The sequence below is a fragment of the Vespa crabro genome, chromosome 17 (assembly GCF_910589235.1).
Source record: "Vespa crabro chromosome 17, iyVesCrab1.2, whole genome shotgun sequence".
In the NCBI taxonomy this organism is placed as follows: domain Eukaryota; kingdom Metazoa; phylum Arthropoda; class Insecta; order Hymenoptera; family Vespidae; genus Vespa; species Vespa crabro.
This window is the reverse complement of record NC_060971.1, coordinates 1,154,601-1,168,183: the sequence shown is the minus strand read 5'-3', so window position 1 is coordinate 1,168,183 and position 13,583 is coordinate 1,154,601. Positions and strand designations below refer to the sequence as shown.

Here is a 13,583-nt window from a genome sequence, read left to right as displayed (position 1 = left end):
TATCAATATTTTATATTTTAATCGCAAGTAAATAAATTCCATTTTTTGAGGAAATTAGTTTTATATAAGATAGAATATGTCAAAAGGAAGAAAAAGAAAATGTTGTTAGTCAATAGGAATTTTATTCGCTTATGTTTATCATAATTACTCTAAAAAGTGTTAATATTTACCCCTATTAGCGACATCTTTTAACCTAGCTCAGGAACTAAATTTCGCAGTTCGTTATCTCGTCTTTATCCATGCTTTTACCCCATGGCAAAACGACGCGCGCACATTCTCGCCGGGCCATTCGCTCTCTTTGGACCTTGTATCCCTACTCGCAAAAAGCCTAATTAAATCATTTCTATAAAACGATTTAACATTTAAAAATATATATTACGATGTATATAGAAATGGAAGATGTTAATTATTCGACTAAAATTGTATCTATGGTATAGACATATTGCAAAGAAAAATAAAATAGTCAAATATATATATCAAAGATAAAAGATTGAAATACGGAAAAGTATTAAACCAAATACCATGAGATGAAAATATGAGAACAAAAGAATAATACAAAGAAGGAAGAAAATTAAACAAATAGATATCAAAAAAATAGAGTAAGACAGAAAGAGAGAAAGAGAGAGAGAGAGAGAGAGAGAGAGAGAAAACTTAGAGTAAAATTAAACGATCTCGAAAAACTTGTGTGATAGCCTCGAAGCGACGACGGCGCGTACTAGGCAGTGTGTTATTGATCAATAAGAGAAGCTATGGTTGAGACCCGTGCCGATTGAGCCAGCTGTCATTTCCCCTGCAATATTTTTCGTCACGCGAGTATATAATATTCGATGGAGAAAAAGGAGTGTTACGGTTGGACATTTTAAAGGATCGTTCACTTAGGTGATCGGATTAATTTTTTTGGTTAAGCGTTTATATACGAAGAAAAGTTCATGGGGATGAGAGTTAAGATACCAACTACGGTGTTTAAAGTGACGAAAGAGTGTGAAGAATAGAGGAAAGGGAAACGCGCCGATCTCTTGTCTCTTTTCTTTTTTGTACAGAAAGAGAAAGAGAGAGAGCAAGAGAGAAAGAGAGAGAGAGAGAGAGAGAGGTGAGCGCGCGCGCGCGCTCATCTTTAGTACTTACATAGTGTCGTGAAACTCATCATAGAAAAGACACACAGAGGGAGCAACGTAGAAAAGGAGAAAGAGGAGGAAGAAGAAGAGGAGGAGGGGGAGGAGGAGGAGGAGAAGGAGAAGGAGAAGAAGGAGGAGGAAGAAAAAGGAGAGGGTGAGAAAGTGCAAAGGGGGTGAAAGAGATAATATGAAGAGAGCGAGCAAACGGGCGTGCGTGAAGGAGAAATAGACACGAGTTTGAGATTGAGTTTAAGATAGAGAGAAAGAGAGAGAGAGAGAGAGAGAGAGAGAGAGAGAGAGAGAGAGAGAGAGAGAGTGTGTGTGTGCGTGTGTGTGTGCGAACATGTGTCGGTGCCGAGGATCCTGTCCTCGAGAGTGATGACGGCGAAGGTGCGTCGAAAAGGATCGCCGAGATCTTCTTCTTTACTTCAATCTCTCAATCAACTTTTAATCTTTAAAACGTTTCCAACGTTATCTTCTCTGGCGTATGTATAATACAACCACCGATGCAGACCTTACGGAAGAAAAACAGCCCGTGCAAGTGTGAGTAAATTGACGTTAACGCCTCTAAATGTTGAATAGAAAAGGAAGGGGACTGGTGTTATGCGGATGAATGTCATCGATTTTTCTACGATTGTTTATTTTCAATTTTCATTTCTTTTCTACTTTTCTTTCCTTTTTTTCTTTTCTCTTGTACTTTTTCTTTTCCTTTAAATCCTTCTGCGGTACAGTCCCATTTTTTTTAAGGGATACCATTTCTTTTTTTATCCTGCTACCAAAGTACAAAGTATTTTGTTGTCATTATTGTTGCGTTTCATTTTTTTTTTTATATGCGATAATATATACTTTGTTGTAACATCTTGTAACATCTTTCGTTAGGGGTGTCTCGGAATATGGCTTCTTTCCCTTATACGTACGAAGAGGGATAGAAAACGAATGAGAGAGAGAGAGAGAGAGAGAGAGAGAGAGAGAGAGAGAGAGAGAGAGAGAGAGAGAGAGAGAGAGAGAGAGGGAGAATGAAAAAGGGAGAAGGCGTTCATCGACTACGGTCACTACTACTATTACTACACCACTGAATAGATAAACCGATGCAATTTGATACGACCATGATACGTTCTACAAATGTTTGACTTTTTTCTATTGTATTAATTATGAGAAAATGATTGTTTATTTGTTTAACAAGACAACAAAATCATTTTGTTTGTCGTTTATTTGTTTTTTATTTTGATATTGTTATATTTCGTTGTCATGAAAACGATCGTGGTTTCGTGTTACCGACCCTTTCCCCCATATCGTATATACGCTAGATTGAGTCTGACCAGTCAGAGATGGCGCTACTTATTCCTTGTTGGACCAAACATGCGATATTACTACTGATTTTTCACAACTCGACTTCTCTACGATTTTAATTAATTATTATTTTTCAAAGGTATCACAGCAAAATTTAGATCTTTTGATTTTATAACGATCTTTGTTAACGTTTACGGTCGGACAAAAAAAAATATTGAAAATAATCATTAACTTAAGGTATTTTTATTTATTGATACAACTTTCTTATTTCTTTCTTCTTTCTCTTCCTCTCTCTCCCTCTCTCTTTCTTCCTTTCGAAGAAGAAGAAGAAGAAGAAGAAGAAGAAGGAGAAGAAGAATTTGAAACAAATATACGTAGGATTTTTCTAAATATATTTTGAATTTTTCTTGGTTACTCGTTTCTTTGGTAGGATTATTTAATGATCGAGACTACTCTCGCATTTGTTTGTACGTACTCGTCCATTTGAAGTGGATAACGCCAACTGTCGATACTCGAGATTTACCGGGCAACCAATTGAAACCCCGTGCCCTTTTTCAAGTACGTAGAAACTTTCATCGTACGATATTCTTTGCTCTCGTCTTTTCTTTCAACCAGATCATGCCAGATGTGCAGAGTTTTGCACTTGATCTACGACGTCGTATCTCGACCTTTCATAACAGTTATTACAACGTTAGAGTATACATCCAATATTTTATTTGAGTATACGCATACTCGAGGATTTCTCAAGTTTCTAATCGATATATGATTTTACAATTTTATTTTTTATATTCTCTCTTTATCGGGATCACTTTTATACATCGAATTGTTAAGTATGTGCGACGTTAAAAAGTATCTTATGTAAGAATACATCAATGGGAGGGAATGAGCGTAGGGGGTGTGTGGTTGGTCAAAAAATCCACTTACATATTGAGTGTCTCGAGTAGGTTTTTCGCAAGCAATCGATATCACTTTTATAGATTGCATTGGAATTAAATCGTACTCCCCGTTGCTTCAAATTTGATAACTCGATTTCGATTCTCGCACAGTTCAATTTCTTTATACGGTATGTTGACGAGCTTTGATCATGCGTGTGTTGAAATCGTAGTAGGGGGTCGTCCTATCGTTTTTCAATTCGATTTTACTTCGGTTAGCACCGCGTGTGATCTATAAAACCACGAGCATGAAATTGATTTATAGGGTCCGTGCGATGCTAATTTTTCTTTTTCTTTTTTTTTGTTTTCTTTTGTTTTTTCTTTTTTTTTGTTCCTTTTCTACAGAATCAGCATTTTCGTTTACTGATTTTACGTACGTACGATGATTTTTCTTTTGTTCGAAATATTTTTTAGTTAAGAACGAGCCAACACGGTTCCTCGGGGAAGGTGTTTCGTTCAAGGCGAAGCTGATCGGTATATTGGAAGTGTCCGAAGCACGTGGCGATCGAATGTGTCAAGCAGCATTGGCGGATTTAAAAATGGCGATTCGTGCAGCCGGTGAACATAAGCAAAGGATTGCTGTGCAGGTCAGCATCGATGGACTTCGTTTGAGGGATGAAAAAACGAGTGTAAGTATAAATACAATGAGAATGTTAAAATATTTTATCGATTTTTTAATTAGAACGATGTTCTTCTTTTCTTTTTTTTTTTTTTTTTTTTATTAGAATTCTTTATCTCATTAGTTTGATTATATGTGTGTGCGCACGTTTCTGTTAATATAATAATAATTGTTCACTTATAAGGACACTTATTTATAAATCGATCTAATAAATGTGATATTTTATAATTACAATATTCTAGATTCTTCTTTTATCCGGTAAATATATCCGGTAGTTTAGAATATCTTAATTTTATAATTTTGCTCATCTATTTAGTCGATTATCGATAAATAATTGACATGAAAAGTTATTTTTTTAATTTATTTATTAATTTTGTTTCATAGGAATGTTTGTACCATCATCCCGTGCACAAGATATCTTTCATCGCTCAAGACATGAGCGATTCCAGAGCATTCGGTTACATATTTGGATCACCGGACACGGGACACAGATTTTTTGGTATCAAGACGGATAAAGCAGCGAGTCAGGTATCGATCGAAGGCATTCTTCGATTAGAACCTGCTGTAATAATCGATGTATGCGTGTGCACGTAAGCGGAGTTGCCTTTAAACGTTGTTAAAGTCTGTCAATTATTCGGAAACGATTCGCTGCAGGCATCTGCGGGAAGGATCTAAAATGATATTTGCCCAATCCGAAAAGCAATATCGAAGCCCAGTCTCGGTAATTCCTGGGGCGTATGTAAATAATTGCATTATGGCATTCGGCCTGCCATTCGACGAGCCCCATCGATACAGGGGGATCGTTGTCGGATTAGTCACGGTCCACTTTGTGTTCATTCGAATTGATCCGGATCCCCTAGCTAACTCCTCGTAACTTAAATTTTCTAGTACTCTATCTGTTCGCACGAACATAAACGCATTTTACACGAATTATTTTATACGAAGTTATTTGTATTCGATAATTAATAGGATAAATGGATTAAAACGCACGAACGAAAAGAAGAAAAAGAAAAAAGAAAAGAAAAATCAGTTGATAAAACGTTTAACCGATGGAAATATATGCTGTAATATAGAAAACTTGATAGTGAGATACTTTTTAATTGGAACGGGGCAACTTACAATTCGATAACACCTTGGAATAATCAAATGAAACGTGCCACTCTTACCGGAGTAAGAGTGACAGCTGGCGAATTAATTCAACAACGTCGGTCTTACTTCAATTTCCAAGTTTAATTTCTGCTTCCGTCGCTCGTAAACGACTCTCGGTGTAATCCTCTCTCGTAAGTATATCCTCGCGTTTGATCCATTGGAACCTTTAAGAGGGGCTCACAAATACTGGTAAATAAGATAAGGGGAATAAAATAAATGATCGGTTAAGTGTACGGGATAAAGAAAAAATTATTCGGGTTGATCATTTCGCCGTGGTGATACTTGTGTTTTATTCTTTGAGATAAATATTTGGAGCAAGTGTCTTTATGCTGATTTATTCAATGAGTTAGAGAGAGAGAGAGAGAGGGAGAGAGAGAGAGAGAGACAATATACAAGAGCAGTATACCTGGTATTCCAGGTGGTCATAGCGATGAGAGATCTCTTTCAAGTCGTGTTCGAGCTGAAGAAAAAGGAAATCGAATTGGCGAAGCAACACATCGAACAAAATGCCATCAACGCTATCAAGTTTCATACCGGTGGCATGTTTGTTGAACCAGCACCCGATACCAAAGTAAGTTACAATGTATGTATATTGTATATTTCTTTTGCAAAATACACATTTTGAATAAAAATGATGTAGTAGAACGTTATCGTTGGCCTAAGTTAATTTTGATTTTAGAAAGAAAGTGTGTCAATAAAATAAGAAACGAATGAAACACGTAAAACTTTTTCATTACAGGGCGCAGCTGGAACTGAATCATCGATTCATCGTACTAGAATAACAAATTCCGAAACGGAGAAAACGGCCGAGAGAAAAAATGAAAATCAAAGTGGTGTTATCGCCGATTTGTTAGATCTACAATTCGAATTGAATTCATTGCAACAGGGAATACATCAGATGGATAAAATAACACCTGAACAACCTGGACCAGCCGCGGATGATTTATTTGAAAGCGATCCATTCGGCGATTCTTTTGCGAACATGAAAGTACGTAGTATAGATAGATATTTTCCCTGCTTGATAAGCTTGTAAGAGGAAAAACAAAAAAAAAGTTTAATCGTAATAATCGTGGGAATATATTTGAACGATTTTAAACAGTTAAAAGATACCGTACAACCTATTTTACCGCCACCACCGTCCTCCTCAAAAAGAGGTCATTTGGAACGACAACAAACCGTTCCAGCTCCGACAACATCGGCGACGTCCAGTCCAGCCGCGACATTGTACAGCAAAACACCGCCTCCTCAAGACACGATGCATTGGTTCGATAAGGAAACAGAAAATCTTTTCAACGATGGAGAATTAACGAGCTTAACGAAAAGTTCTACCGTGAAAAAAGATCAAGACGAAGTGAGTATAAGTATAAATTTTAAATGGGACGTACATAACAATTATTTACAATAGAGTATAATCGTAGTTATAATAAACAGATATGTGTTTTTGAAATATTTGCAATAATTTTTGCAGACATCATTGAATACAACCCCGAGAAGTAGCCAAGCGAAAAGTCCGCAGATAGACGTATTCACGGAACTGGATCCCCTAGGTACTGGCCTGATAAAGCCTTACGTCGATAAGAAAGACTTCTTCCAACATCTGAAAAATCCTCCAAAAAAGGTGCTTAAAGATTTAGTAACGACCAATTCGACGGATACGTTTCCAACGAATTTCAATCTAACGTCGGATACCCCGGACTCTATAAAATTACAGAATGATTTACCTTTGAAGGAAAGTGATCGCCACGAAGAGGGCAATTTCGCGAATTTCGATCGATTTGATGAGAACGAGGCCATGCAGTCGTCCATCCTACCGAAGTCCGACTCGCCGCAAAAGAAAGATATTGTATCAAGGGCGACTCATCACCAACCATTGTCAGTGTCCCTACCGCCTGAAGAGACGCCTACCAAGAGTACGTTCGCTGTTATATCTACCGTAAACGCGGCACCTGCCGGTGGAATGGCAAGCGTTGCCAGCAGAATTGACAAGGATTCTGCCGAATCTATTCAGCCGTTGGTCAAATTGCCAAGCCCAAAGAAATACTTGCAATCCGTTAGAAAAAGAGAACTCGACATGGATGTATTACCGAGTGGTAAATCGCAACCCATAGAGAAATCATTTCCAGTTGATTTCTCGGCTACGAGCGATTCACCGGCGTCCCCATTGAGATTATGTTCCTCCGACGCAAACTCAAGATTGTCCAGTTCTAGTGCGGAATTAGATCTCGTTCCTGAACCACCGCCAAGGGGCGCTGGAAGTATAATGATCAATCCGCCGCCTTTGCCACCGAAGAAACAAGCTGCCAGAGGTGCCATAAAACCACCGCCCAGACCACCGTACACCGAAGGTCACTTTCACTACGACTTCATCGAACGCGAGGAAGCTTCGCCTTCTCCTACTAAAAGCAGAGAAAGCAACAAAAGTCCATCGAGAGATACGACGAAGGGTCAGTTCGACGATAATTTCAGTCCACCGTCAGCCAGGACGGATTTGATATCTACAATGACGACCTCCGCCTTCGAGGATTCGTTTAGTACGATGATACCCACGACGAATTTGTCGACGTACTTTACCTCGACCGGTACGCCTGCCACAACGAAATTGAAGCCAAAACCATCATTGGACATAACCCTCAGTCAATTAACATCAGCGAATTTGGACGAATTAGCGGGCAGTCTTGGTATGACTGTACAAGAATTAACGAGCTTGACGTTGCAACAGCTTACCGAATGCCTGGCAAATCTATCGAGCAAGGAATCATTGACAGAATCGAATAAGGAAGAGGAAGAAGAAGCGACGATTCGACCGAAAGTAGAAGAATTCGTAACAAAACCGTCAACCACTTGTAAAATCACTGAAACGAGTTTCGTAAGTAGCGAGCCACTTTTCAAAGCAAATTTCGAAGAGGAACAGGAACCAATGAAAAAGCAAGAAGAGGAACCACCGATCTACGACAAGTATGCCGTTTTTAGGGAATTACTTGAGATGGAACAGATGCAGGTTGAATCGAAGGAGGAGACGAACGACGAGGACATTATGACGGATACCGAAAGCAAGGAACCAGAGGAACGAAAAGAATCTAAAGATGAGATTCGAGGTGAATTTACGGCTGAAGCGATCGTAGCTATGGCCAATTTGACCGTCAAGTTACCACCGAGTATAGAGGAATTAACGAAGGAAGAAATCAGGGAGGAGGAAATCGAAGAAACTAACGGAATCGAGGCCGATAAACCGATCGACGCGATTGAAGATATCGACGAGATGAAAGACGATGCGATCGATGTATCGTTGAGCTTGCAGGCAACTAAAAAGATGGAATTAGAAATAGAGGTAGAAACTGACGGGGATATCGAGGTGGATATAGAGGAAGATATGATCGAAGATACGACTATGATAGGTAATCGGGATAGAGGAGAGACTCTGTCGGATAAGGGTAGCGAAGCAAATGGCGTTTCGGACAAGATCATGCCCGAAAGTACTGAGGACATTAATAGATCTTCCGTCACGGAGAAAACGGAGATAAGATTGTCAACGTCTACGTCGAGCGACAAATACGCGGCATTAAGAGAAATAATAGGAGAGACGGAAAGATTGAGCAAACAAAGGGAAGAGGAAACCAACTCTAGACGCGAATCCCCGGTAGTACAATCGTCGGCGAGTAAGAATTTAGCCGAGGCCGAACTCTTGAGTTTATTTTCGGACAATTTGCCGGCCGTACCGTCGAGCCCAAAGAGATCTGTTAAGAAAAAGGAGGACGTCCTGAAAACAGTCGCTATGGATATTTTCGAAGAGATAAAAATGCTTAATACAGGAACGCATAGGGCGAAGGTGATCGGCATCGCCGGATTCGAGGATGTATTTTGTCCCTTTTCCGAGGATAATAAGGAGAACGATCGTGAGGACAGCAAGGAAGATGGGAATTGGGCCAAGTTCGAGACGAGCATGCTCGGTTCGGACAGATCGTCTTGCGAAGGAGCACGTTCTGTGGGCGGTGGTACGTCGCCTTGGTCGCCCGACGGCAAAGATTTTCACCGTGACATAATACCATTCAAATCTGTCTCCTCTACGAGCGGCGGTATTCATAGACACTCGGGCGACAGCGACAACGAGTGGAAGGACGAGGAAGAGAGCGAAGAGAGTAACAATGGCAGGGGAGGTCTGGACGGAGGAAGATTTTGGTGCGGAAGACATCCGAGATTCGATGCGGCCGAATTCGACGAGAGATCATTTTACGAGGAAGCCTCGAGCACGTTGGATAATAGAACCGACAAAAGGGAACGAAGCTTTCGCGGACGAGCTGTTAGAAAATCGCGCGGTCTTTGGGCAAAAAATGTTGGTCACAGATCGCGAGATCCGTCGCGCTGGCACGAGAAATCCCAATGGGAGGAAGTGCCGAGGCGTTATCCTCATAGAAAGTTACCTTACAAAGAGAACGACGATCATTATGACGTTCACGATCACTTGTCGCGATTTTGGAAATGCAGGTCGAAATCTCAACGATGGAATTGGATACCCGACGACGCTTATTACGACGAGGAACGTAGAAGAAAGATGACGGAGAGAAAGTTGACCCTGTTGTGGAACGAAGAGGATAGATTTGGTAGCGAAGAGAGCGTTGGTTTCGAGGACGACGACAGATGGGCCAGACGTAAGTACGAAAGAAGACGATGGGACGAGGAGTTTGGTAGATTTTGGAATAGACGAAGTAGTCCTCCGTTGGATGGCGTTGAATACCCATCCAAGGAAGGTTATTATTATTATCGGGAGAGTAGGGAAAGGCCTCACGATTATACGGATACGTGGGACGAGGAGGAGTACGGACCAGAACGTGCCGGGGACGATTCAGGCAGATACAATACGGCCGGTAGGAAGAGACATTGGCCGAAGAGGCCGAACAGTGCTAATGAAGGCCGTAATACCGAGTACGGTGAAATGGTTTATGCCGATGCGAGAAACAAGTTTGGTACGTCCAGATCAGAATGCAGCGACAATGATTCGGATCCTTATTTAAGGCCATCGCAGAGATCGAGAAGTCGCGAAAGTTATAGGGGTAGCGATCAGAAATACGACAGCTGGCCGGAGAGACCGTATTGGTCGGAGGGCCCAGACGTTAAGAGCGAGACGTTACATCGTAAAAGAGTAACAAGGCATAAGGCCGCACGACAGGTACAAGCTAAAACTCAGAGTCCTTTCGAGGATGATTTCGCACAGAGTATCGAACAGATTGAATCACCGGCCAGTGAAACATTGACGCCGGCCGAGCCGCGCGTTCGTCCAGAGATCGGTGAATCAAAAAGAGAATTGGTCGAACGTCCACCTCCGAGTCCTTCCTCGGCCAGTCGATTATCAACCAAGGAAGCTCATCCACGTAGAGATATGCAACGGGAGTATAACAAACGGTCGACCTTTTTCGAAGATGATCTAACGCCTACTACGACGAGCAATACCTCCGATCGACGTAGATTATCATCGGATTTGAAAGCTACGCCCGAAGAAATTCCACCGGACGCGAAGGATCCTCATAGATCGATAGATGGTTTCGTTTCGGAGGACAGTGCTCGAGATTCTTTCTTCAACGGTGATCTTAGGTTCAACGACGACGATGCATTCACCTTCAAATCCGAATTAGAGGACAGCGTGCCCGAACGTTGTACCACTACATTGCCATTGAAAAACACCAGGCAGAACAAATACGCTGCCTCCAACAGTAACAACAAAGGTAGACCTTCCGATCAGTATATAAGGAAATCTGAATCTGTAAACATCTTTATACGCGAGGAAGATCCGTTCGACGACGACGATTTTTTCAATTGACTCGCGGCCAATCGTCAATCCACACGATCGTCAAAATCGGACTATCGATCTCTCAAATGAGTGGAACCCATACATAGCTATATTTTATTTCTTATATTTTCTTTTTATGACCGCCATGTGTCCTCGTTTCCGCTCCCGCATTAACAAAGGATACGCATATTTTCTAAGCTTTGCTTAAGTGAAGCCTTTTGGATGTTTCTCTCCTTGAATTATTTCTCTCTCTCTCTCTTCCCCCCCTTCTCTATCTCTCTCTCTCTCTTTCTCTCTTTCTCTCTTTCTCTCTGTCTCTCGTTAACACGAGAACGAGATACTCGCTTTGTGTGAAAAGCATTTATAAAACGTTTAATAAGCTTTGAGAATGAAACTTGGAATCGTTATTGAGAAGACGATTCAGGAAAAGAGATTAGATGCTTTAATAAAACCCTTTTAGATATTTCTTATTTTATTCCGTGAATTTTATGTTTCATTCTAATAATTGCACATACCAACGATACTTGTGTCTATCGGAATATACATTAATTACTTATAAACGTGAAAGATGATGTATTTAATTGTCAGACAGGAGGAGTCGAACAGGGATTGGAATTTTTTCAGAAAAGGGCTATAGACGCGTAGATAGATGTAATTATTTATCGTGTTGCTAGCAATAAGCCGATATTGTGTTTAAAGCGGGTCAAGGTTGTACTGACAATAATTATATTATCTTAATGCCAATACAATTTCGACTGATCGATGAGAAACGAATTTGAAACGATTTGTTGCTAATGCGTGTTCGAATGGGTCAAATATAATTACATATATAACGTGAGTTTTGGAGCATTTGAAGAGGTCAAGTATCCGAAGACGATTGACGGCAAACTTGGATTTGTAATTTTATTGCATAAATGGAAAGTGCGATTGTCCTTTTCTTTTTGCTTCTTTTTTATTTTTATTCCTTTTTTTTAACGTTTTATTTCAAATGATACGTATCGAGAATGAATCGAGATATTGCGTTTTTAGTAGATCTGCATGTGAATAACTGATGTGTGATAAAAGAACGCTTTTCGGTAGAGGAAGATGATGACAAGAAAAAAAAGAAATAAATGAATTTTACGATCGATGAATATACATAGAGTGAATCAAAATTTCCTAGATGAGACAAAAGATTCTAGATTTGATTTTTAAAATCGATCACTCTTTTGCGATACTTTTTAGACTAATATTTTGTTTTTTCATTTTTTTTGTTAACCACAAGACTAACTTGTGAAGCTGCATGCTTAACCTACGAATCTGAAGAGTCCCGATAAAGAGAGTAATCTATTTTTAAAGTCACCCAGGAAGTTTTGGCTCACCTAGGAACTTTTGACGCTACCCTGTATTTGCAACTTGAAAGTAATTTTTCACAAATCATACGATTACGAGAAATATTATTGTAATATTTATTAATGACAGTATTAAGTTGACGATTCAATTTTTTCTTCGATATCTATATGTCAATTGGTAATTACCAACCGAATCGAGGAAGGATATAAATGTTTGTTCACATTATTTATTTATTTATTTATTTATTTATTTTTCGTTACGCTCGCTTTTGTACTCGTCACGATAAATGCATTTATATAGATCGATTGTATCGCAGGAAAATGATGTTCTCGAGAAATAATTGAAAAGCTAATAGGAAATATCTCGTCTTTGTCATAATCGTATCATATTGTCAGCATTCGTTTCATTGATATGATAGCGAATGAATTAGTAGTGCGAATATATTCGCACGTAATAATGACGTATGTGAATTAGTGAGAGAAAACTAATTGTGAGGAATGAATTGTGAACGATATACATACATATTATATACTATAGATAGATCGAAACAGTAACGACAAAATTTGTTCATTTCGAAATAAGAAAATGTTCCTTCTTTTTCAACGAAAAACAAAAATTGATTTATCATAATCGTCATGAAACAGAGGGGAGAGAGGTATGTCGTTTAAATAAATACGAAATGTTTGAGAACAATTTTATACCCTTCGATGTAAACGAGAAGATTGATTAGTCTTTTGCGAAACTAATTAGGTAAGTAATTAATTGATTCGATGTTTACGAGAAACGAATTATAAAACGTCGAGAAAGATGTTTTCGAATTTTTCTTTCGAACAAACATAATCCATCTTTATCGTTATCGTAAATGATTATGAAATGATTTTTTTCTTTATCAAGATTTAGAAAATGGAGTGACGGTACAATAAACCATTACCGTATGCGAATGGCAATTGATTTACTTTTTTCTAATAAAACAGCCCATCCCACATATAGTAATATAATGATGATGATGATGATGATGATGATGATGATAAATTTTCAATGAATTTTAATCGGTCGCTTTTCAGTCGGTCGCAATTCGGTTGACATTCCCTTCTCTTCAAGATTTTGGTACGAGATGGTATGGTGGTATTGCGACAGCGTGAGTAGTCGTTACTTGTAGTAGTGGAGGAGTTTTCAGGAGTAGGCGGAGGCGGAGGCGGAGGCGGAACCTGTGGTGTCGTCTCACCCTCTCATTCGAAGCGCTGGAGATCCCTTGGCTCGTGTGTTCCCCGTTCCTTGATTTGGCCCGGCACAATGCACAATAAAAGAGCATTAGATCGCCGGCTTTGTTGGTCGGTTGCACGACTTCTCGTAACAATGGCGCA

At 39.6% G+C, this 13,583-nt stretch overlaps 1 protein-coding gene across 1 annotated transcript; it reads left to right on the top strand.

The window, feature by feature from the left end:
- Nucleotides 1–101: 101 nt before the first annotated feature.
- Nucleotides 102–13,166, top strand: LOC124429985. The gene is made up of 7 exons (XM_046975949.1): nt 102–1,658; nt 3,752–3,966; nt 4,341–4,484; nt 5,524–5,676; nt 5,845–6,093; nt 6,205–6,456; nt 6,574–13,166. Exons 1-7 carry the CDS (start codon nt 1,622–1,624, stop codon nt 10,915–10,917), a joined length of 5,394 nt encoding a protein of 1,797 aa, XP_046831905.1. The 5' UTR covers nt 102–1,621; the 3' UTR covers nt 10,918–13,166.
- Nucleotides 13,167–13,583: the final 417 nt, after the last annotated feature.